Genomic DNA, 25,089 nt, shown 5'->3' with positions numbered 1-25,089 from the left:
AGTGCATTTATTTGAATATGTAAGCTCCACATTGAAATACATGTGCAGGTAAGTTGTGTATTTTAGAGCACTTGATCTTGAGAAAAGGTGGGGCCAAAAGGGTGCCTGCCCCTTGGAAATGGGAGCAATGCCACCAGCAAGAAAATGATCAGGTTGAGCAGATGGTGAAGTGAATTTATCACTACGAATAGCTGTTAGGATTGGTTGTGATTCATTTATTAAAGATATTGAAATTGCAGTCAAAGACCTCATGTAGAGACACCCACAGAGAATACAAATAATAAATCTGATAACACAAATATTTTCACTATATCTGTTGGAAAAACATGTGTAAGCCTTTTTAGTTTACTATGGAATTAGTAATCACAATAGAACTTTGAAAATATTTTTGAAAGTAATTAAAGTAAATAGGAAAACAGTCATGCAATTAGTACTGAATTAGTGAAACATATAGGCATCAATATTCCCTCAATTTATTTTTCTTTTATATTGCGGGGGTTACAAATGTCACTGAAAATTACATTTTTGTCCTCCGGCCATCTACTAAACCAACATAAAAAACAAAAAACACACACAAAAAAGAGAGGAATGTGTATGGTGGGGTGTGGAAGAGAATTGTGTGTACACAAGGAGTACATACGAGAAGAGTTGTGCATGTATGAGCTACAGAGCGTTATGGGGTGGTTCTGGGGGGCAGTGGGAGAATTGCTCCAGGGTGGCTCCTCTACAGTATCACACATTGGTCTCTATTGCCACCATTCATAGTGTCCCAGATGGAAATTATGTGCTATGCAGTAGCTGTCTTAGGAGCTGGAGGCAGCAACACACACAAACATAACACTTTCGCTGGGCCAGAGGGTTCAGATACACACACTAGGGACTGGGCTGCAGTTTCACTCCCGTGCCTCTTGACAGCAGCAACTGCTATGTCTGTGGACACCAACTACTGGACAAATTAAGTATGAGATATAGGGTCAGGGTTATGTATTTCAGCCCCATCAGGCTGTAGCTTTGGAACTTCCACTAACGCACTGCGATGTTAAAATGTGTCACAAAGTTACAAGTTATGGTTACAAGTTTACATCCAGGGGGGCGGGCAGGCTCCCCGTGAGCAATGGCTCCCATCTGCTGACTCCTCACACTACTGCCTCTGCTGTGGGAGATGCGGGGGAGGAGGGGAGGGCAGTGGAGACAGGTACGCATGGGGAGTGGCTCTCCGTACATACCAGCTGCCATCCCCAAACTGCTGCTTCTGTATCAGAAGCAACAGCGAGGGCAGTCCGGGGAGATGTGGCTATATAATTAAGATGGCTCCCCATGAGCACGGTCTTGCACATCTCACCCATGCAGGGGGTGGGGGTGTGCATATAACTGGGCGGGTTAACCAATGGGCCCAGATTTATTGGTTAACTGTGTACACAATAACATCCCTACTAACCCAAGCCAGCAACACAGAGCCCAACCAGGCCCCTCATCTGAACTTCTGCACAAGAAGCATCCCAGAGACATTATCTCCTCCTGGCTTGGCATGACCCAAAACCAGAAGCCCTCCCCTATCAAGGGGCCAGGAACAAGCAAACTTTTAAAAAGCCACACCACAGCCCTTTTGGGCCCACCCAGTGGAGCCATAAGCAGCATCATTTCTGATTTGTGCTGTATATCTAAGATGGCTGCACAGTTTACACAGAACTATGATGGGTTATATTAAAACAAACTGAAAAAAGTATAACCAGAAAACCATAGTAATGCAAGATTTATACTCTACAATTCCACTAAATTACAGCAGTGTCAAAATGTTTTCCCACTATCATCAAAAAGACAATTAAAAATTAACTCTCAAAATAAAAACTAAATGCTAAAGACATCTTTGCTTACTGCCTGGCAAAAATCCATGCAATTAGTATAAACTTTGTTATTTTTAAAATCGGCTCTCAAGAATGAATCTACATAATTTAATAAATATTTATTACACAAAGTTTTAAAGTCTTTTTAATCACACAATATTTTGTTGAAGCTATATTTTATTTCCAGTATTGCATATCTAGTTTAGAAAAAGAAACATAAACTTAAAAGATGATTTGAATACTTTGGCAAGTCTGGGCTAAGCCTCCTGGGTCCTGCGCATGCTGCTGGGTCTCTGCGTGTGTCCCTACCACTACCGACAAGGCAAGGCTACCGTGCTTCAAGAGCCCTTTTAATCATGGGCCAGTCCAGGGTTTTTGGAGGTCCGTCCCTCCATTAGTCCACAGGGTCTCTCCTTTTCTTGCTGGCAGCCCACCAGCCAGGAGGAGGGTTGTGGGGAACCCAGTTCCACCCATTTGCTCCAGGTTCCAGCTCAGGACCCTAGGGGAACAGGGGTTAGCCCGAGTGGGCTGAGAGGCTTGGCCCTTGCCCCACTGAATAGTGGCCCCCTCCCAGGGCCTGAGGGAAGGTTTTTATTGTGTGCCCATAAGCCTTAACCGTCGGCAGGTGCTCCAATCAGTCCACCTTCCAGGCTGACTCCTAACGGCTGGGCTGCAATCTCTGGAAGCCTACTCCTGGAACATAAACCCACACACCCAACTCACCATGTAAGTGCCTTCCACTAGGCTTCTGCAGCCCCCTTCAATCATGCTGCCACAATACTTGAGGCATGATTGTGTGTAAAGTGACATTTAAACAGGAATCTATATTTTAATCTGCAAGTCACATTGGTAATAATGAGAAGTACTGAACATTCGGTAACGTCAAAACACTGACATGATGAGCGGCTGCAACAAGACAAAACTATTATCTAATAAAACCTAGGAATATTTTTCGCTGAATGACATGTCCAACTGGCTCTCAAATAGGCTGCTGCTTCTTCTAGTTCAGTGTTTCCCAATTTTATTTGGCTATGGAACCCTTCTAAACTCAAAGAATTTTGAGGAACCCCTACAGCCATAGGGAAAATTTGTCAAGCAATAAACCATCCAGGAGTCACACTTTGGAAATGCACAGAGTGGGGCAACAGGACGCAGAGTGGCAGTGGGGGAGAGGAGACGTCTGAAAGCTGGTGAGAAGCCAGAAAAGGAGCCAGTGCACAAAGACATGCTGGGTGGTGGGGGAGAGGGCGGGAGAGTGAGCGGGTTCTCACAGAACCCTTACTTTTACTTTGTGTAACCCCAGGGTTCATTTGGGAAACACAGTTCTAGTTGAATCCTTCATTCCTTAGACAAGCAAAAATTCCCACTGACTTCAGTGAATAAGCATTCTAACTGCATTTTAGCAGCCATATGAACCTGTCAGTTCTAGGTCTTGCACCTAAAGACTTCTCATGCTTTCTACGGAGAGAGAACTTTCAAAAGTAACTGCTAGATGGTAAATCTATCTGAAACAAAGCATTAAATGCTACATGTGAACAAAAATTATTCTCCCTGAAAATTATTTACCTGCTACTTTTAAAAGTAATTTCCTTCTGTTATACTCTGTTAAAGAAAAATATTTTTTCTGATTATTTTATGCCCTTGATTGTACCTTGTGTATGTAAGATAGAGCTCAGTTATGCATGATCCTTCAGTGGTACATAGTGCAGGTTGGCACAACCAACCTGTGCCACCCATGTCCCATATATGTTATAGTTGCACACAGAACATTTGATTTTATGTATTTGGCCTTTAAAAATACAAAACTAGGTAACTTACAATATTACTAGTTTGAAACATTAATTTGATTGTTCAATCAAGCACTCAATAGTTGCAAAATACAGGTGGGACCTCCCTGGTCCTGCATACTTGGGACCTGAATGGTCCTTAACTAGGAAGGCATGCAACTAAACAACTATCTGATAAGCATAAGCTTATTGGACAGTTGACTATTGATGTGACTAGTCACTTCTCCCCCAGTTGCTGTCTCTATAAGAGAGAGGCAGCAAGAGGAGGAGCAGGAACCAGTGCTGGAGGGGAGCCAGCTTAAAGGCTGGTTCCCCACAGCACTATCTCTGCGGGTGACAGGGGAGGTAGAAGCAAAGCGGGAAACGGTGTGAACAGAGATTGACTGAAGCAGTCTCCGCTTGTGCTGGTTCTGCTGTGATTCTGCTTTTGAAATGTACAAGAGCCCCAGTAGGGCTCTTGTACATTTCAAAAGCAGAAGCCCAACCGGAAGTGCACCGCAGGGAGTGTGAGGCCAGTCCCCCACTGGCCCCACGCTCCCTGTTGGGCTTCCGCTTTTGAACTGTAGCAAGAGCTGGCAGTAACTAATAATTCAATTAGTTAATTATTCTAAATTTAACATCCCTATCCTTAACCACAGAGTTTGCCAAACCAGGGGAGGTCAATGCAGTAGGTCCTACTGCCAAACAGGGCTATGCTCCCTGCTGCCAGCCCCTCTGCCTCCAGCTCTCCTCTACACTGGCTCCTGGCTGGGACTGCACTTCTCAACCTGGCCAGCTGGAGCTCGCTGATCCAGCAATATCCATGGTCCACCAGACCAGAAAGTCCTTGATGATTTCAGACAACCAACCTATACTGGAATTAGGTGGGTCCTTACCATCTTAACTCTGCCACCTTGTTTACTTTATGATAGTCTTCAATTACAAGATCGCACAATATTTTCCCACAAACCCTGCTTCATTCATACACAAAGGATACATGGGCTCAGAATTAAGATTGTATGAGGAAATCTAATTCTGCCATTTCAGAACTCCTGAGTGCTTTACTTTGCAACCTAAATTACATTCTTTTAACATAGGGCCTTTTTTAAATAAAAATATTTTCTATAAAATAGCTATAGGTCAGATTCTGAAAAATATTAGGTCTCTAAAATGTAGACAGGTGCCTAGTGGGATTTTGGAGGTACTTATGGTTTTAAAAATTCCATGAGATGTCTAAATATTTTTGAATAATCTGGCTCTTGGTCACTAAACCCAGTTCACAACTTTTATTCTTGTTAATTCTTAATTAAAGCAAACAGCCAAAGAGGTCTTCTAAAGCTCCCACAGCATGGAGCTGATAATCCACAGAATAAGGAACATGGGGAAAATTGAATACAAGGAAATTTTAAAAATAGTCAGATGTTATTACATGTACAGGCAGTCCCCGAGTTACGCGGATCCGACTTACGTCGGATCCACAGTTACGAACGGGGCCCTCTCCCTGGTCTCCAGCAGACCAGGGAGAGGAAGCAAAGCGGCGGAGCACGCAGGCAGCGGACAGCCCAGACGCGTCTGGGCTGTCCGCTGCCCGCGTGTTCCGCTGCTTTGTTCCCCGTCCTTCTGGTCTGCAGACCAGGGGGACGGGGAGCAAAGCACAGCAAAGCCACGGAGCACGCGGGCAGCGGACAGCCCAGACGCGCGTCTGGGCTGTCTGCTGCCCGCGTGTTCTGCCGCTTTGCTCCCCGTTCCCCTGGTCTGCAGACCAGGGGGATGGGGAGCAAAGCAGAGCAAAGCCGCGGAGCCAGAGGGCAGCAGGACAGTCACGGCGCGTCTGGGCTGTCCTGCTGCCCCCGTGCTCCGCGGCTTTGCTCCAGACGCCTGTGGTACAGCAGTTCGGGCGCTGCCGGTTGGTCCTGTAGCGCCGCTCTGGGCGCTACTGGACCAACCCGGCAGCACCCCAGCTGCTCTGCCCCAGGGGTCCTGATTCAGCCACTGCTGGTCAATTTCAGCAGCGGCTGAAACAGGACGCCTGGGGCAGAGCAGCTTGGGTGCTGCTGGGTTGGTCCAGTAGCGCCGAGGAGCGGCAGCGCTACTGGACCAACCCAGCAGCACCCCAGCTGCTCTGCCCTAGGCATCCCCAAGTCAGCCGCTGCTGAAACTGATCAGTGGCTGACTACAGGAAGCCCCTGCCCCGGGCTTCCTGGAATCAGCCGCTGATCAGTTTCAGCAGCAGCTGACTTGGGGATGCCTGGGGTTCTTAAGTTGAATCTGTATGTAAGTCAGAACTGGCATCCAGATTCAGCTGCTGTTGAAACTGATCAGTTTCAGCAGCAGCTGAATCTGGACGCCAGTTCCGACTTACATACAGATTCAACTTAAGAACAAACCTACAGTCCCTATCTTGTACGTAACCAGGGGACTGCCTGTATATGCAATACTGTAGAACAAAATATAAAGCTGATACTAGTACACCAAGAATACAAAATGTGTCAATTTAAAAAAACAAACAAATAAATAAATAAAATGTATGAATAAATACATAAACAAACAAACTACTATAGATATTATTAAAAATTTTCACACCCATTGGTTCTTTCCATGTTGGGTCAAAACAGGTGAACATGCCACTCAGACAAGCAAGCAAGTAATGTTTACTTTTCCCCTTTTTCTTAGCTTATCTGTGAATTCAGTCTAAGTATGAAATAAAGTATTCCAACAGGATTTAGAGTACCATATGAACAACCTTAGAAAAGAAGAGAAACATCACAAACTGGCATATCCATCTCCCAAATGATGCATCCATACATACTTGTGTATCCAATCTGTAACATTTTGAAAAATCAGAAGCGGAAAAGCAAGCTGCTTCTCAATTACACTGTAAATATGCACGAGTGAGTTTGTCTGTTTGTTCAAGAATGCCTCCTTAATGGTAAAAACTAGGATCACCAAATTCAGTCTACATCTTCCTCTTATCGTAACTTAAAGCAAAGTAAGGGTTTTGTTGTACGAGGGAAATGAGATCGCTCCTCATAAAACCATACAGAGAAGAGACAGAATCAACAGGAAGGTAAAAGGGGCTAGAAACTAGCCCATAGGAGCTGCCTGTTTGCAGGGCAGGCAGTGAATGAGTGAAATACCTACTCCTCCAAGGCTCACAGTACTCAGAGCAGCACATGGCCCCTACAGCTAGTGTTCTGAGACATGTGGAAGTGTGGAAGGCAGGGAGCCTGCTTGAGGGACCTGCAGGGCCACTGGCTGAGAGCCGCCTAAATAAACACCTCCCAGCAAGCGCCTGCCTCTGGCACCCACGCCCCTCCCTTCCCCCAGCTCTCTGCCTCCCCTCTTGCACCTCTACTCTATATAATTAAAACCCTCTATACCTCCGATCCTGTACCCATACCAACTCCCAGAATGCTGTAGATCAATCTCCTTCTCCAAGTCACAACCCAAATCCTTGAACCTCTCTTTCACTCCCAGTCCCAGGTCACAATTCCTTCCCAGCCCTGCTGCCTCCTTCAGGTCAAAATCCTCTCTTGCACCGATACCTCCTCCAAGACCCTGCACCTCAATTCCCTACCCCAAGCTTCCTTCTGTACACAACCTTCATCACAGACCCTACACCTCCTTCATTAATATCATGGAAGAGGGCGATCCTTGACCACTTAGAAAATTCTTGGAGTGGCCCCCATATTAAAAATTATTCTCCACCCTTGGTCTACATGAACAATTCATTACAAGCATATGCTATGCGTTAGAATGTCAGTTTCCTTGGATCTGGCTCCTTTCCCACAAAGAACTAGATTAATACAAACTAACTAACTGCTAACCTGTAGCTATAGGGTTCCAGGATAGCGATGACCTTCCAGAGTCAAACCGAAATATATGACAACATTCATTGGTTCTGTGACAGTGACAGTCACGGTGATGTAATTACGTTCTTAGCTATATTCTAGTCCAGGGTTCAAAAGTGAACATTCTTTCATAAAGAACAGGTGATATATTTGGTTTTCCAGAAGAGAAGTATTTGAGAAATGGAAAGGCAAGATTACAAAATTTATTTTGTCCTTTTACCTCTTTTCTTCTTTTGCTCTCTGGTGTTCTTCTTGTCTCAGAATCTGAACCATTACAGACTCAAAAACACCTGTGGTCAATCCTGCTAAAATGCGAGCTGTGGAACGACGCCTTGTTGAAGTACATACTGTTCCTTTCTCATCTTCCAACCCATAGCACCCTTTCGATGTTACTGCTATTGTTGTCTTCTCTCTCAAGTGCCTTGAAAGAAAAAAATTATCAATGTACAATATTTTTTCCACTAACTATGCCTTTAAAATGCGTAACAACTAGGTTAGGTCAGAAAAAAATGGATATTTTTAAAGTGTCATCTCTATCCACAACTGGGCAGTCAAATTCTTTAGAGATCAGACCACTCCTTTGCAAAAATATTAAATTTAGATGCCATCGCCTGAGAATATATGAAGACCTAAGCTACTGACTATTTCTAATAGAGACTTCCTAAACAGATTTTCTAAATTAATTTCCACATAGATATTTTGAAAATATCTACAAAACACATATTTAAGCTCAAATAAGGCCATTTTCAAAAGACAGAAAAGCATTTTGAAACAAAAGATTTATTGAAAGCTCAATAACATTAGAGATTGTAATGTAAAATTTGACACGTACAAAATAGAAAATATTTTACTCTGAAATATCTACACAATGAAATAAGCTGAAAAAATATTTTTCTGATTTTGACTGTCTTTCTTTCACACTGCTAGGGAACTCAAATGCACTAATTAAGTTTAATATGAAAAATACTTTTCACAACATTGTCTTTTCCTTCAATTAGTCATCTTCTTAGATTGCCAAAATTAAGAAAAATTACACACTCTTTTCTTGGGTCACTAAAGGTAAGAACTGAAACCACTACCAGTTTCCCAAACTCAATCTAACAAAACAGAGAACATCTTTCTCCACTACAAATTAATAAGGAAAATATATACACGATGACATATTAGAACAGTTAAGAACTGAAGAGTTATAGGTTGTTTCATAATGAGTACGAACAGCAAAACAGTTATTAATAAGACTAAGCAATTATGTGACCTGTGTGCAAATAACAGTACTTCGGGTTATAAGATTTTATGACAGCAAATAAAAAAATAAATACAGATATTGTCTGTCAATATATTTGAGGAACTTTATTAATTTAATATATTCCCTGTAATACTGGTGCAGAAGTTTGGGGCACAAAGAAGCTATAAAAAAAAAACCAACCTTCTCACATTCAGGTTCATAGTAGAGATGTTAAATATCATGAATTCCTATCAGTCACTCGACTATTCTATAGTCCCCCGGGGTGGAGCCGGTTGCTAACACACTCCTGCCCCACTCCCGAAGAGCCACCTGCCCCACTGTGCTGCTGCCTCTGTATCAGAGGCAGTATTGCAGGGTGCTAGATGGGAGCTGGTCCGTGAGGGGAGCCAGTTTAAAAACTGGCTAGTTTAAAAACTAGCTCTCTTTATGGACCGGCTGCCTGTCGCCCCATACTGCTGCTGATACAGAGGCAGCAGCATGGGATGGCAGCAGCCCCTGTTCAGGGTAGGGTCTGAGCTCCCGGACCCAGCACAAGTCAGAACTGAGCCAGGCTTGACTGCCCACATGGCTCCTAATACACTATAAATGCAGAGCCACAGCGTGGACTCAGTGTGATCCAGAACTGTGCTGGGCTGCTGGCTAGCCTGCTAAAAAAATTACTGACAAGGTGGGGGAGGAAAGGGTAATGATTGTAGTCTATAGAATTAAGCTATAAGCTTTTGCTCATCGGTTAATCAACTACACTATTATATCCCGAGTACATAGGGTATGCAAAAGCCACAATGTCATTCCAACATCAGTCACTAATGATCAACTGGAGAGCAAGAAGTAAAATTCAGGTGTTTATAACACCCATTTTAAAGCAATGTCTCCTCACTCCTCCGCCCTGAACATGAAGCATTAAAGGTGCAATCTTGGGAAGTGTCAAGAACAGAACATTCCTGTGACACTGTACCCAATATTTATTATTGATTTTAAAATATTTTTACCCTGCCTCTCAATTTAAAATATTCCATCACTTCAAAGTGATATCATAGAATTAGCCGTATCTACGATGAATTTTTGCACCTAACATTGAGTAGTGATTATTGGTAGTCTTCACTACCAAATTTGTCAACAAAAACTACCTTTTGATGACAAAACAGGGAGAACGTACACAGTGACATGCAACTTTTGTCAGGAAAATGCCCAGTTTGAGCAACAAAACTCTTCCATCCCTGTGAGAGTAATGTTTTCTTTTCCCCTCCCTTTATTGTCAAGAAAGGTCCAGAATAGACACTGTTGTTTGTTTGGTCAAGAGAACAAATATCCCACAATGGCTGCTCTGACGGCTCTGCTCAGTGTTTTGATCTCTGCTGTTTTGCAGGTATGCACCCCTCGGCTTTCAAAGTTCCAGGAAGTATCTGACAAATGAGCGTGCTGCTCCATTTGGGAAACAAAGAACAAAGTCATTGGAATGCTTCTGTTCTGCACTGCACTAAGAATGGGGGGGAGGGGAAGAGGAAGAAGATACAAAGACTACTGTGCTGTACTCATGATGCCACTCCCACCAGCTGAGAAGGCTGTGGAAGAACTCTGATAAATATCCACAATGCATTGCTCACACTGTCGATGATGGTGCCCCCAGTGTGGACATGCTTTGTGGACAGAGGGAGCAAGTGTGAATAACCTTGAATTATTTTTGTATGTCAACCTTTGGGTGTAGACCTAAGTTTTAGTGTAGACTTAGCCTCTGTATCTGCATTTCAAATATGTTTACAGCTGGGGAAGGCCAACTAGACAAGATGCTTTCTTTGTAGATAGTGGGTGAGGAAGGTCCATTAAATAGAACAATAGATGCTAGAAGAAGCTTATCTCCCAGCTGGAAGCCTTCGTGAGGAGGTTGCAGACAGTCTCCAACTAATGGCTGCTGTCACACTACAATGACATGGGACCAGGTTTCCTGGTGGTATACTCCATCATGAGTTGTCACCATTTTTTCACTGCCTGGTATGGAAACCAGGCTTTGAAACAAAAGCTTCCCATCATATGCAAAACCTGTATAAGGCAGGGGAGGAATATCATCTGGGTTCTTCACTGACTCCCCACCCAAGAAAACATGTGGAAACACCTAAGGAACACAGACTGAACTGGGAGAAGTGCTGGTCCCAAGCTAAAGAGATTTTTAGCCTATGAATGGAACACCGGGAGATTCCAAATTGTAAGCAAGTGCACATTTCCCCTCAGGAATCCACAGCCTGCTTGTATTATCAGATAAGAGGAGAATCTGCTATTCACAGCCAATCTATTTAGAATATTAAACTTACTGTGCATTTTTTGTTTATTTGATGGGTCATTTGCTTTGCTCTGTTTGCTATCCCCGGCAGTTATTTAAAATCTATCTTTTGAAGTTAATAAAGCACAAACATGTTTATCTAAAACTAGCATGTAGGAATCATAATCCAGTGGGAGAAAGCTGTTCCATATTCCTCTCCATCCTAAGGAAGGTGGCAACTTTTATGAGTTTATGCTGTTCAGTTCCCTGTGCAGCAGAAGACACTATGGCTACGTCTAGACTGGCATGATTTTCCGGAAATGCTTTTAATGGAAAAGTTTTCCGTTAAACGCATTTTTGGAAAAGAGCATCTGGATTGGCATGGACGCTTTTCCGCAAAAGCACTTTTTGCAGAAAAGCATCTGTGGCCAATCTAGACGAGCTTTTGCGCAAAAAGCCCCGACTGACATTTTCGCGATTGGGGCTTTTTTGCGCAAAACAAATCTCAGCTGTCTACACTGGCCCTTTTGTACAAAAGTTTTGCGCAAAAGAGACTTTTGCCCGAACAGGAGCAGCATAGTATTTCCGCAAAGAGCACTGATTTCTTACAGTAGGAAGTCAGTGCTTTTGCGGAAATTCAAGCGGCCAGTGTAGACAGCTGGCAAGTTTTTCCGGAAAAGCAGCTGATTTTCCAGAAAAACTGGCCAGTCTAGACACAGCCTATAAGTTTGGGTTAAAACCCCCGGGGTGAGGTTCGGACCTGGGAGCTGACCTAGTTGAAGCCTTCTAATCGTAGGGCCTGGTTAAAGAACTTGCCTGCCCTTACTGCAGCTGGGTGTGTCCCTTCCTGTATGTATGCTGGTGAGAGTGTAAGCTGGAGAAGGTTTGATAGTTTATCAAGCAATACAATGGAAGAGGGACCCCCAGCCTAGTGGATCAGGAAGCTCAGTGTTATCCAAGGATGTAAAATACTAGTCAACTATCCGATAAGCATTTGCTTATCGGATAGTATTTTGACTAGCCAATATTCCCCCTGCCCCCGCTTGGCTGCATCGCCCTCTATGACAGTGTTTCTCAAGTTTTTTTTTATAAAGTACTCCTTTAAAAAAAAAAAAAAAGAATACCCCCTAGTACCTACGGTTGTCAGCCACACAATATTTTTTTCTACCATTGCAACATGTTTGTTTAAACAACTTAATGGTAGCAGGGCGGGCGATGAAATTTTTGGGTGTAAAAAGTACAAAAATAATAAAACGCTGTAAAACTTAAAACAAAAATTCAGTTTTCTCCAAATTTCAGTTGTGTTGATGTACCCCACAGACTTCTCTCAAGCACCCCTAAGGGTACTTGTACGCTAGTTGAGAAACACTGCTCTATGAGATAGAGGCAGCAAAGGAGGGGGGGAAGGGATACTTCAAAGTGGCAGCACCACACAGTGGTGCTGCCACTTTGAAACACCAAGGCAGCGTTACAAAGGGGCAGCCGCTGCACAGCTGATCTGCAGATCAGCTGTGCGGCAGGCTACCACTTTAAAATGCCATCTCTGTGCCTTTCAAAGGGTCAGTGGAGCCCGGGGTCAGCGGGGGACTGAGTTCCCCGCTGGCCCCGAGCTCCATGACTTTGAAATGCAGAAGAGCCCCTGCTGGGGACTCTTGTGCATTTCAAAGCAGGCATGCTACATGCAGCTCAGAGACTGCGGGACTTCCCACTGGCCCTTGGCTGTATGCGGTGTTCTACATGCCTCCTTTGAAATGTACAGAAGCCCCAGCAGGGGCTCCTGCACATTTCAAAAGAGGAATGCCGAAGTGCCTATTGACTAGTCAATGAAAATTCTGTCAACTGGTAAATTAACCACATTTTAACATCCTTATCTCAAATGTGGTTACTAAGGGCTTTTTCCTGTGGCCAAAACCTCCTTTGTGGTTATTTGAGGAAGGGTCACAAAGCAGTGGTCCCGCCCCAGAGACTACCAGCAGTGGTTGGACCCTGCCCTTCTTTAGGCATAAAAGCAAGAGGAAGAGACATCCAATGAGTCCCCCAGCTTTCTGACGGTGGTGGGGGCAGTCTTCAGCCCTGGGGTGGTGGACAGCAGGCTCCACCCACGGGATTTTGGGCTCCATTCCTGGGACTTGTTTCCTGGGCATGGGGCTTCAGGCTCTGTGGTGGTGGACTTTGCCCTCAAGCTCATTACCCCCCCGCCCCCAGTGCCCCATTAACCCGAGCCCCTTCTGCCTCTGTACCCATCTCCCCATCCAGGACTTCATTTATTAAACACACTTGCCAATGCTGAGTTAGTCTGAAATGAAAAGTAATATTTGTATGTTGTTAATATCACTTTCCACAACACACAGTATCTAGCAAGATTTTAAAAAACCAAAAGAAACAAGAAAAAAAAAAAGAAGAATGCTCAACATATGTCTTATTTGTAATTATATTTCCTTAGGTCCAGCTAAGAAGAGAGACAACAGTACATTATTTTTATTATTGAGTCTGCAGAAAAAATCCTACATAGATAAACTTTCAATAATTTGGACATGTATATGTGCATATTTGTTTTCCTAAAGTTATGCAAGTATTTTAGGAAAAACTGTCAGTGATATCCAGCAAGGGTTGGTGTCTGCACTCAGAGGCCACCAAAATTTTGTTGTGAGAACTCCTGCCTAAGTTCCCTATAAAATGCATAGGGAAAGATAGGCATCTAAGAAGAAGAAGATCCACAAAAGTCAACACGCCAGGCAGGTAGTGTCTAAGCTAGCCATTGGGATAGACCAAGGAGAGGACACTCAATTTCTTCTGTTGAAGATGTTCCTCTGTGTATAAATTCTTAACAGTCACTGGGGGGAGACAATGAGAATGACTCTAATCCAGGGCTAAAGGCATCCATCAAAGCGAGCAACATCTCCTCTCCTACCCCCAATTTTGGCTGGAGTTCAATCCAGCAGGCAACCTCTGAGTAGACATACCAGATTGAGACCTGCAGGTGAGAGAGGCATTCAAGTTCATGGTAGGGATGTAACAGGATAACTATTTATACTATTAACTGATAAGCATGGGCTTATCGGTTACCAGGAACAGGAGCATGAAAGGTAGTAGCACAGGGCAGCAGGCGGCTCCCCAGGAGCAGGGTGGGATCCAGCATGGCTGGGAGCCAGTTTTAAAGCCAGCTCCCAGTGAGCACCTTCTCCCAGGGAGCCCACACACTTTGCGGATATGTGTAACCATGCATCCACTAAAATTTTCAATGGTTACATGGTTACCCAATTACCCGTATTTTAACGTTTTTAGTTCATGCACTGCTCTAGAACTTAGGCAGACGACAAGTGTCTATATGCTTAGAGAGAGGCAGCAGTGCACATGACCGGGCACAGAAACTCAAATGCCCAGGGAATTTTTCATGGCAGCATGTATCGCAAACTGGGAAAGACTCAACCTCCTCAAACAGCTCTGCAGGGCCCCACCCATTCTCTGCTCCAAAGTCCCTTCCTGCGGGCCACTTCCCCCTTGGCCCCAACTCAACTATGGAGCTCTTCTTCTAGGAAGTGTGTTTGGGCTGGGGTTATAGTAGCTGGCCTGTGGCCAGTGTTGGGAAGCTCCTGTGTAAGGATGTAATAGTATAGTCAATTAATCGATTAACTGGTAAGGAAAAGCTTATAAGTTAAGAATGCTATAGACTACACGCATTTCCCTCCCTGACCCTTGCCAGTAAATTTTTTAGCAGGCTGGTCAGCAATTCAGCTCAGTCTTGGCTTGTGATGGGTCTGGGAGCTCAGACCCCTCCTCTCCCCAGTCAGGGGCTGCTGCCACTCTGCACTGCTGCCTCTTTATCAGAGCTAGCAGCACAGAGCAACAGGCAACTGGACTGTGAGGGGAGCTGTTTTTTAAACTCCAGCACAGAGTGGCAGGGGGCTTTTTGGGAGTGAGGCTGGAGTGCACTGGCTGCTGTCTCCACCCCAGGGAACTATAGAATAGTTGACTAACCAATAAGAATTCATGAGGTTACTCAACTATTCAATTAACCGATATTTAACATCTCTACTCCTGGGCACTAGAGCCACTTTTTCCAGCACTCAGGCCACTTAGCACTCCAGGTTTAGGACTGTGTTGTCTGGTGGTCGGGGGGTGGATGAACTAGGAGTATTGGGGGGCACTGGGGCCATAGTTCCCAAGGTTGGCACCCCAGCAGGGCCTGGAAGCACTGGGGCTGTGACACTGAGTGCCTGGGAGCTGAGAGTGTTTGGGTAGGGCAGCCTGAGACTGAGGCAGCAGTGCCAGGGCTGCAATGATCAGGAGGGGTTTGGGGCTCTTGTGGGTGAGAGTGGGAGTTGAGGCGGGATCTCAGGCAGAAGGGGTGGGACCAGGGGCTGGTCTCCCCCAAAGACAGCTTATGCACTGCCTATGGAAATTTTATAACAGAAAGTTTTGGTGTCTGTCACACTAGACAGCAGACAGAGCTGGAGTTCGTGGATCATAGTGATGCCTGTTAAAGAGGGTTCGTTGATCTGGCCCTTTAATTTTATCTTACTTACAGCTATATCTAGAGTACCTATTACTGCATCATAAGTGCCAAAAAAAATCAAAAGCTGTATGATCTGCCTCCGGTAATAAAGCTCTTTTAAGAAGAGTGTCTACAGTGGCTATGCATTCTTATGTGGTTCTGCCGTACTAAATATCATGGAAGGAAGAGCTTAGAGGCAAACAAAACAAACAAATACAATTTGCAGCTTTCCTTAAGGAAGGAGGCTTGGGCTCAAACCCTTCTTCAGAAGCAAGTTCCATAAACTCAATGTATTGAGCCCTAGTGTGCATGTGGTTTCATTACATATTTGGGTCTGGATAGCCACAGAACACACTAAGAAAAAGGAAGCAGAAAGTGCCTTTTGGCTTCAAACTCTTTTAAGTCCCCGCATGGAAGGCATCCTTACTCCACAAAATTGGCAGCTGTCAGAACCTCTTTAGGGGCTCAGAAAGACAAACGTGTCTGCTACACTTACCAGGAGAGCAAAGCTAGCTTCTGTTCCAGCATCATCTCCAGCTTCTGGGCCTGTTTGGAGAGCCAGTGATCCACCCCGTTCAGCCGGTAACACGTCTCAAGCATTAGCCGAAAATCAGCCACGAAATCCGTGATCCCAACGTATTGTCCATTGGCAAATTTCTCTTCCATCTTCAGCAGCCACATTCCGTCCGCTTGCTGTGGAAGGGAATCGCTGCCGGTGCGATCTGCTGGGGAGGTAGTTCCGCCTTCTTCCGGCACTATTAAATGGTCTCCCAGGGGCTTCAGAAAAGGAGCTGTCAGGGGCCGGTGCTTCTCCAGCAGAAACTCGCAGAGAATCCGGTAACCCTGCTGGAGCTCCGGGCTCAGGTTCTGCCTCCAGCGGCAGCTGCTGTCCCTCTCGTTCTCCTGCTGCTGCTCTTCTTCTGGCAAGCCGCCGACTGGGGCTGGACCCTCTGAACTCTCTCCGGGGGCCGGAGACTCCATGTCCCGCCTGGGCTACTCCAGGTTCGCGCTGTGTCCGGGCTCCGCTGCTAGCATCAGCTCTCAGGCCAGTCACTCGAGCTGCCGGGTGGGCGGGCAGGTTCACCTGCGCACAGAGACACAGCTCAGCCCGCCCGCGCCCCTCACTCCTGCCCCGCGCCAGCCCGGGCAAGGTGCTGCTGCCTCCCGTCCCAACAACCGAGAATTCGCCGCGCTCCTCGCCCGCATCAGCCCCCTCCCCGCGCGGGTCCCCGCCCGCCCCAATCAGCGCCCAGGCCGCCGCTTCTGCTCTTTGCGCCTGGCGGGTGCGCGGCCTCCCCTCTGCCCGGCCACGTCCGCTGCCTGAACCGGCCTCCCCCGACCCCGCCGGGCGCTGCGGCGCGGCCCTCCCGCGCCCAAGCAAAACGGCTCCCGACGCCGCCGGGCCGGCCTGACCCTACCTCGGGCCTCGCTCTCCCCGTGGGCCGCGCAGCTGCCGCCGCCCCGCCCCGCTCTCCGGCGCTCGCCAAGCGGCCGCTCCCCCCCTCGCCTCAGTCGCGCGGGGCCTGGCTGCGCGGCGGCGGCCGGAGCCCGGTCTGCGCCTCAGGCCGGGAGCGGCGGGGACCGGCCCGGCCGGGCGGCCTGTCCCCCGCCCCGCTACCCGCGGAGAACCATGGCCGGGAGGCGGGGGCTGGAGCCGGCGGCGCTGTCAGTTAATGGCCGCGGAGGGGGGGGTCGACTCAGTCCCCCTCCTCCCCAGACAGGTTGGGAAGGGGCGAGAGAGAGAGGAGCACCCCCCCGTGCAATGCGCATGCGTATTGGCAGCGGCGGCCGCGAGAGTGTGCGCTGGTTGTTTTGGACGCCAGCTGCGATGCCGTCATTAGACAGCGACATACTGTGGCCGGAGTGCAAACCTAAGGCGCATGCGTAGCCTGGAGGGCGGGGCTGTCTTGCCTACGGGCAGGCAAGTCAGTGCGCACGCGCAGTGTGGAGGCTTTTTCCTGGAGGCAGGCTGGCATCTCTTTCAGGAGAGGTGCTTAGGACCAGCCAGGGGGCCGCAGGAAATTGGTGCATCATAGGGTTGCCAGGTGTCCGGTTCTGAACCTGACAGTCCAGTATTTGAGCTTTCTGTTCAGGAAACAAATTAAGAAAATATAAATGTCCAGTGTTTTCTCAATAAGATGTAATGTAGATTGTGATGTAATGTCAAGTGTGTCCAGTATTTTTGTTGAAACCATCTGGCAACCCTAGTGCAGTCCATGGGCAGGACCAGACAACTGCTGTTGTCATTTTGCTACTCAGACACTGCAATTTCCTGTGTTCTGGCTTTATCAAATACAGCCTTGGCTGCCTGTCCTCATCCACAACACTGCTGCATTGATGGTTGTGTCTTTCTGCACCTTCACCCACTTCCATCTTTATACTGGTTCATTAAATGGAGCTGTTTGTGTTTACCGTAAAGGCCTATCTCACCCCTTGGCCATCCTCTGCTGATATATCACATCCCATCTCTGATCCACTTAGGATTCTACCCTTCATCTCCCAATTGTTGCATTCTCAAAAAATTGTGTGCTTCATACTTTGTTTAATAATGGGCCTGGAAACAATTGTGGACTAAATTCTCCTTGTTCTTCTCTGCATGTCTATGCTGACCATACAGCCTGGAAAATCCGGGACAGTCCCAAATTTCAATCTCCTGTCAGGCTGCCCTGTAAAACATTGAAAATATCCTGGAAATGGTAATGCAGCTAGAAGTGGCTGCATGCTGCTATTTCTCCTCCCTCTCCCAGGGCAACACAGGTATGCAGGGACCTTCCTACAGATTTTTCCCCATTCTCTGGAACCTAGCCAATAAAAGTAGTGGGAGGCAGTACCTGACCTCTGGCCCTCTGCTGCTCTGGCATGCAGGTAGTTCTCTCAGGAACTACTCCAGTAAAGAAGCAGTAGGTAAGTGGCCTCCTCCCCCTCACACCCCTCTCCACGAAACCCCGCTGCCCTTTAAATTTAGTAAGAGCTACACGAGTCTTCTTAGATTTAAAAGGCAGAGCCAGCACTCTGCACAAACCAGGATCAACTAATTTCAAGTGCCATGCTGTCTTTTAAATCTAAGATGACCTGTGTGGCTCTTACTAGGTTTAAAGGGCAGAGCAGAAGCTGGACTGGGAATCAGCTGATTCCCAGCTCCAACTCCTGCTGTGCTGCTGCTCTGTGTTTTAAACCTAGTAAGAGCCCCGTGGGTCTTCTTAGATTTAAAAGATGGAGCTGCACTTGAATCTAAGAAGCTGAATGGTTCTTACTCAATTTAAAAGGCAGAACGTGCACTAAGCACAAACCCTTCTGGTGGCAGGTGGGTGTGGCTAAAGGGAGTTGGGGACGTAGCTAATGTGTCCCTGGTTTTGGTTCAGAAAATATGGTTACAATATGCCTATCTATTCAAAACACAAGGAAAGTCTGGAGAGCTGTTTAATTACTTGCTTTAAGCATCTCTCTAATAATGTTACCCTCTCCAGCTGCTTTTCCAAGTTTTCAGTTTACTGATGGTTTCAATAACTTCTTCCATTATAATATCTCCTAAATGAATATCAAGTTCTAGTGTAGGTCTGCATTATAGTTAATATAATGGTTTGCTTGAGCTATTTAAAAGAGCCTGAACATTTTCTTTTCCTTTGTTCTTCTTTGTACTAAGAGTCTTTTCATGTCCCTTTTTAATAGTATGAAGTATCCTGTTAACTGTTTGATAGTCTTATACAAATGTTAACTTACAGGTAGTCATTCGTATTTGACAAAGCATTTCAAACTTTTTCCTCAGGCTCTGTCCTTGGTCACAATGTCATGTCACTTCTTGGGTCAAGTGAGAGTGACCTTGTTCCCTCATATAGCAGGTGACCACTTTATATAGTTCTTAGTTCTTTGTTTGATAGCCTTCTTTAAGTTTGCCCAGAGGGTTGAGCTTTTTCAAATGGGCTATTATCCCCTCCCCCATCCCTCCAATGACTTTAGTTCCTTTAGGAAACTCCTGTAACTCCATGGAGAAAACAATGTAATCCCTAGCCCACAATTACCCATGCAACATTTATAAAGTTGATACAGTGCTCTTTGGAGATGCTAAGCATCCATAATATCTGTCACATCTATACTGTAACCATCCACAAACATCCAAATTAATACCAAAGCTAATCTGTAACATGTTTCACCTATATAAAGATAGTAAAAGATACTAATAATCAGAACAGGTGCCATTTCAGATTTTAGTGGAGGGGAAACCTGTGCATGCTGTGATGGGAGGCAGAGTGAGTACAGCGGTTTCAGCAGTGTTACTGAGCATGCTCAGTACAAGCCAAGCAGATGACCCCTTCCCTGCACGCATCACCTCTTTCCAGGAGCTACAAAAGCACTTGAAAACTCTTTGGCGGGTAACTTAGCAATTAGCCAAATGAATTACTGTACGGTATCTAATTCCTATAAGAAATATATATATAAAAGAAAGAAAATTTAAAAAATATTAGACCCAGCTACTCTAATACTAACATATTCTGACATCTTGTTACAAGTCACTTAAGTAACACTGGTTAGGCTTAACATTTTAATATATATTCTTACTTAGTTGCTAACTCTGAAGAAAAAGAGAAACTATCAGGACTCTTGGGCTCTAGCTCAACTTTGGGAGTGGAGTACAGTCTACTGGCTTATAGCATGGAGCAGATTCATGTTGATTCTATATAATAACATCAGAATGGCCATATTTAGTAAAACCAATGGTCCATCCAGCCCTGTATCCTGTTTTCCAACAGAGGCCAACGCCAGATGCAGACTTCAGAGTTACATACAACAGTATTTTGCAGCTGAAGATGGCATCAGAGGCAGAATCCCAAGTGACTGCATAGAGTTCCGCAGAGGTGTGGATTGATGCTGCTCTGCACATCTCTGAGATCGGAACATTCTTAAGGTGACAGATCAGGAGACTGATTTAGAGAGTCTTTGGGCTGATATTGCTGAGCTCTTGCATCTTTCCACCATAGAGAGGGAAATGCTAGGAATTTCTAAAGGTGCTTGTTCTGTCAAGGCAAAGTGCTAGGCTCCCCTAACATCTCAGGCATGTAGTACTGTCTTCCTGTTATATTGGTGAGGCTTGTGACAGAATACTGGAAGGCATATTGAGTGCCCCCCCTCATTTTTTTCCTTCCCTCTCCCTCCTTTCTCCTCTATTTATTTTAAGTCTGCACATCCTAAACTCAAAACTCTGGTCATCTGAAGAAGTGGGCTGTGTCCACGAAAAGTCATGATACCATCTACGTGTTTTGTTAGTCTATAAAGTGCTACCAGACCATTTGTTGTTTTTTAAATTTATCATATGAAACAGGGAGGTTACCTTAGGAATGAATTTCAGATGCAACTTGAGAGTAACCTCTGGAAAGAATACCGTGTAGGGGGGATGTACCATCAAAGCTACTATAATCCCTATTCTTCTCGCCAAGATAACTGATACTAAGAAATCCATTTTCAATTATATGTACTTTAGTGAATAGGTGGCCATGGGTTCAAAGGACAGGACCTAGTCAGCCCTTTCAGGTTTAGGTCCCTCAAGGGGGTAGGAAGTAAAAGTCGAGGGAAGGTGTTTATTAAGGAAACTTTTAGTGTTTGTGTACCATCAGGGCCATCCCTACAATTTCTGGTGCCGTACGCAGCCTGAGCCCCTGCACCTCCCAAGGGGGATCTCTCTGCAGGGGCCAGCCCCTCCACAAGGGTCAGAGGTCCTGTGCTCGAGGACTGCAGGAGGCAGGAGCAGGACAAGAAGGCAGCAGGAGTTGGGCCATTGCCCACACTCACCAGTAGTGCTAGGAAGCAGAGTGATGCGCTCCCCCAACTTCCAGCCATGTCACTCAGGGAAGGAGAATTGAGGGAGGGATTGGAACCCCCACACTCACTGCCAGTGGGAAGCAAAGAAATGCAGCTAGGAATGGGTGGTGTTGAGCAGGCTGGGTCTCTTTGCTTTCCACTGTTGTCAGTGAGTGCAGGTGTAGGCCTGACCCTTGCTGTCAGTGTCAGCCCCCACAGCTAATCTCTGCATCACTTGCGGGAGGGAGCCTGAGAGAAGGGGTGGAGTGGGAGCAAGGCAGAACAGAGTATGGAGAGTTGTCCTAGGTCCTGCATTTCCCTAAGGACGGCCCAATGCAGCTGCATATTTTGCATCTTGGTAGGGACGGCCCTGGGTGCCATAGTACTGAAACTAGGGATGTAAAATCCCATTTAATTGGTTAACCATTTAAACATGATGTTTAACTAGCTAACTGATTAAAGGGGAGTTGCGCAGATCCAGCCGAAGCATCCGCTGACTGTGACGGACTGCCTGGGATCACCAGGGACAGAAACTGCTCCGGACAACCGGAGCATTCTCTGCCTGTGACGGGCACTCCAGCCCGCCGTGGACAGGGGCTGTTCCAGCTGGACTGGAACACTCCTGACCATGGCAAGCCCCATGGGACATGGGCAGGGAGCTGCTGCAGGCCCCACTGATTAACCAGAACCAGTAAGCAGCACTCATTAAGGGTGATGCTGACCAGGTAAACGTTTAACCTTTCACATCCCTAGGTGAAAGTGTGATAGCTGCTAGATGGACCCTGACAGAGGTTACGGATAACTCCAGTTTTTTAAGGGTCAGAACATATTCCAGAATATGTAGAAGATGTTGTTGTTGGAAAGATTTGTTGGGATGTGCATCAAATCTGAAATGTGGACACTTTTCAGTGGTGTGGACACTTCTTGTTCTGGTCAATGGCAAATAGATCTGTGGGCGATGTTCACATCATGTAAGCAAGTCATAAAGTACTGGCAGGTGCATCTCCCCCTCATGATCAGGTAGGAACATAGGTAGCATGTTAAGGAGGGGGGAGGCTAAGTTTCCTCAAACTGCCAGAGGGGTGGCAGTGGCAGATTTGGAGTCCCTTGGAAAAAACTCCCCCTGCTGCAGCCCCAGGGCTGGAGTAACTCCACGCCATAGCCCCAGAGCTTTTGCAATGTCAGAGCTGGGAGGGGGAGGGGGCAGGGGATTAAGCAGGGGGCAGAGCCTCGGGGAGCGGGGGTTGAGGTAGCGAGGGAATGGAATGAGTGCGGGGCCATGAGGACATGGGTGGCATAAGGATGGAACTGTGGGTGGAATCAGGGGAAAGCCCAGGGGAAAGGGTGGAATGGAGTAAGGCCATGGGCAGGGCCATGGGTGGAAAGGAGGAGGCACTGTGAAGACAGAGCTCCTGCCACAACTGAGAGAGCTCTACCGCACCCCCAGCCAAGGCTGAGAGCTCAACCCTGGCCAGGGCCAAGCTCTCAGAACCATACCCCCAGGGCTCCAAACAAGCTTTCAGGCCCACCCCTGCTCCTGCCCCCCAGCTGGGTAATGGGAGGTTGAGAGTACTTATCCGGGGCATGGCCTTGATCAGAAGAAGCAGGGCAGGGAGCTGGCCTCCCCAGTGGGAAACTTCACCTGCCACTCATCTGTGGGCCTTTGCAACTGAGACTGTCCTCTGTTGAGTTCTGCTTGCCTGGAGGATAAGCTGTGGACCAGGTGTCATCATGAGAGATGCACTAGTTCCATACCATCATTGCTCCTGTGCACAGGAAAAGTGAACTGGCCCCTTCCCGGGAGTTGAAGTAGTACAGGCAGGCAACGTTGTCTGTTTGGATCTGTGTATGTGATCCTGCTACCAGTGGGCGGAAATGACCACAGGCATTCCTGACTGCTCTCAGTTCAAGGAGATTGATCTCCACAGGCGAGCACTTCCCTTGCATTATGAGGCTGTTAAAATGTACACTCCAAGGGTATGTCTACACTACCACCCTAGTTTGAACTAGGGTGGTAATGTAGGCAACCGGAGTTGCAAATGAAGCCCGGGATTTGAATTTCCCGGGCTTCATTTGCATATAGCCGGGCGCCGCCATTTTTAAATGTCCGCTAGTGCGGACTCCGTGCCGCACGGCTACAGGTGGCACGGACTAGGTAGTTCGGACTAGGCTTCCTATTCCGAACTACCGTTACTCCTGGTGAAACGAGGAGTAACGGTAGTTCGGAATAGGAAGCCTAGTCCGAACTACCTAGTCCGTGCCGCGTGTAGCCGTGCGGCACGGAGTCCGCACTAGCGGACATTTAAAAATGGCGGCGCCCGGCTATATGCAAATGAAGCCCGGGAAATTCAAATCCCGGGCTTCATTTGCAACTCCGGTTGCCTACATTACCACCCTAGTTCGAACTAGGGAGGTAGTGTAGACATACCCCAAGTGATTCTTCAGTGGTACGTAGTGGCGATGTCATTGTCTGCCAGAAGGGGGATCCCTTTACATATATTGACTGGAATTTTCTTCAAGTTCAAGGAGTTTTTGATCCTGCTGAGCTGCATTCCCTCTCAGGTGTGGCTGCACAGGAGCCTATCAAGGGCCACACACCTGATGAGGAGAGCTGCACAACCAGAGGAGAGGGGAGAGGTGTTGGGTTAGGTGGGGAATAGATGGTAGATTAGGAGCAAATTGGGGTGTATGAGGTTGTGCTTGGAGAGGTGCTTCTCCCCATGTCCCAACCCTAATCCTTAGGAAATCCAAAAACTCAAAAAGGAATGGCAATTTTTTAAAGACATCAAAAGCAGGATGCCTACTAACCGTACCAGTGCCTGCTAACCGTAACCAGATGGTTGAGGAGCTAAAAGAGCACTCAAGAATGATAAGGCCATTATGGAGAAGTTAAAGGAATTATTTGCATCAATGCTCACATTTGAGGATGTTAGGGAGATTTCCAAACCGGAGCCATTCTTTTTAGGTGACAAATCTGAGGAACAGTTCCAGACGGAGGTTTTGAATCAAACTGATAACTAAACAGGGGAGGGCTGGCAGCATAGGGCTGAAACTCAGGCAGCCCCAGGAAACCGGGGGAGCCATGCTGAATGGGAGCATTTAGGGTGGACTATGGGCGGGGCCAGCCAGACAATTTGGGAAGGCTTTCCCTATTTTTGATACCTGCTGCCAATGGACTCACAACTTGGAGCTCTTTGGCTGGGACACTCCCAGAAGCAGGGGGGAATCAGATTTCATGAGAAGGCTTATTTCCTGGTCCATTACATGTTTTTCATGGCTGTGAAACTGATAATGGGCCAATCATCATGCACACAGTGGATTGCAGCCTTCCACAACAATTGCAAAACATGCTTCTATTTCATAACACTGGCAGAACTGGATCTCAGCTTCTGCCCCTTCCAAAGACTGCACTCTGATATGCTTTTGGCTTTCAGCATGGTAACACAGAATTTGATCACTTCATATGCTTTAATGCATTAATCCTTACAACTCCCTTGTGACATAGTTCTTCTCCATTTTCTAGGGATGTCAACGACTAGTCGTCTATCTGATAAGCAATGCTTATTGGATAATTGACACACTAGTTGACTAATCACTTCCTCCTCACTTGCTGCCTCTATCAAAAAGAAGCAGCAAGGAGGGGAGAGGATGGTGGTGCTATAAAGCAGCAGCTGGACCCCGGCTGCACATGGAGTCCCCAGCTGGCCCCATGCTGAACATGGCATTTCAAAGCGGCAGTGCTGCATGGAGTCCCCAGCTGCTGCTTTGAAATGCCACATGGAGCATGACTCTGGGCTCCACACTTCAAAGGCAGAGGCACCCTTATCAACTAAATCAAAT

The 25,089-nt window shown here is 46.6% G+C and overlaps 1 protein-coding gene across 2 annotated transcripts in view; it reads right to left on the bottom strand.

The window, feature by feature from the left end:
- Window positions 1-17,266, bottom strand: part of BRD10 (bromodomain containing 10) — a 73,093-nt gene extending 55,827 nt beyond the window's left edge. The window contains exons 1-3 of one of the 2 annotated variants that reach the window (XM_075931609.2): window positions 16,875-17,266; window positions 15,953-16,540; window positions 7,682-7,882 (exon numbers count right to left, since the gene is read on the bottom strand). In XM_075931609.2, coding sequence (XP_075787724.2) covers window positions 7,682-7,882; window positions 15,953-16,437 — 686 coding nt within the window. In that variant the 5' untranslated portion in view covers window positions 16,438-16,540; window positions 16,875-17,266. The other variant, XM_006115147.5, reaches the window with a different exon arrangement.
- Between the last annotated feature and the right edge of the window lie 7,823 nt (window positions 17,267-25,089).

Source organism: Pelodiscus sinensis, chromosome 6 (assembly GCF_052426305.1).
Source record: "Pelodiscus sinensis isolate ZL-2025 chromosome 6, ASM5242630v1, whole genome shotgun sequence".
Classification (NCBI taxonomy): Eukaryota; Metazoa; Chordata; order Testudines; family Trionychidae; genus Pelodiscus; species Pelodiscus sinensis.
Note: the sequence above shows the minus strand (reverse complement) of the source record. Positions and strands in the feature narration are given on the sequence as shown.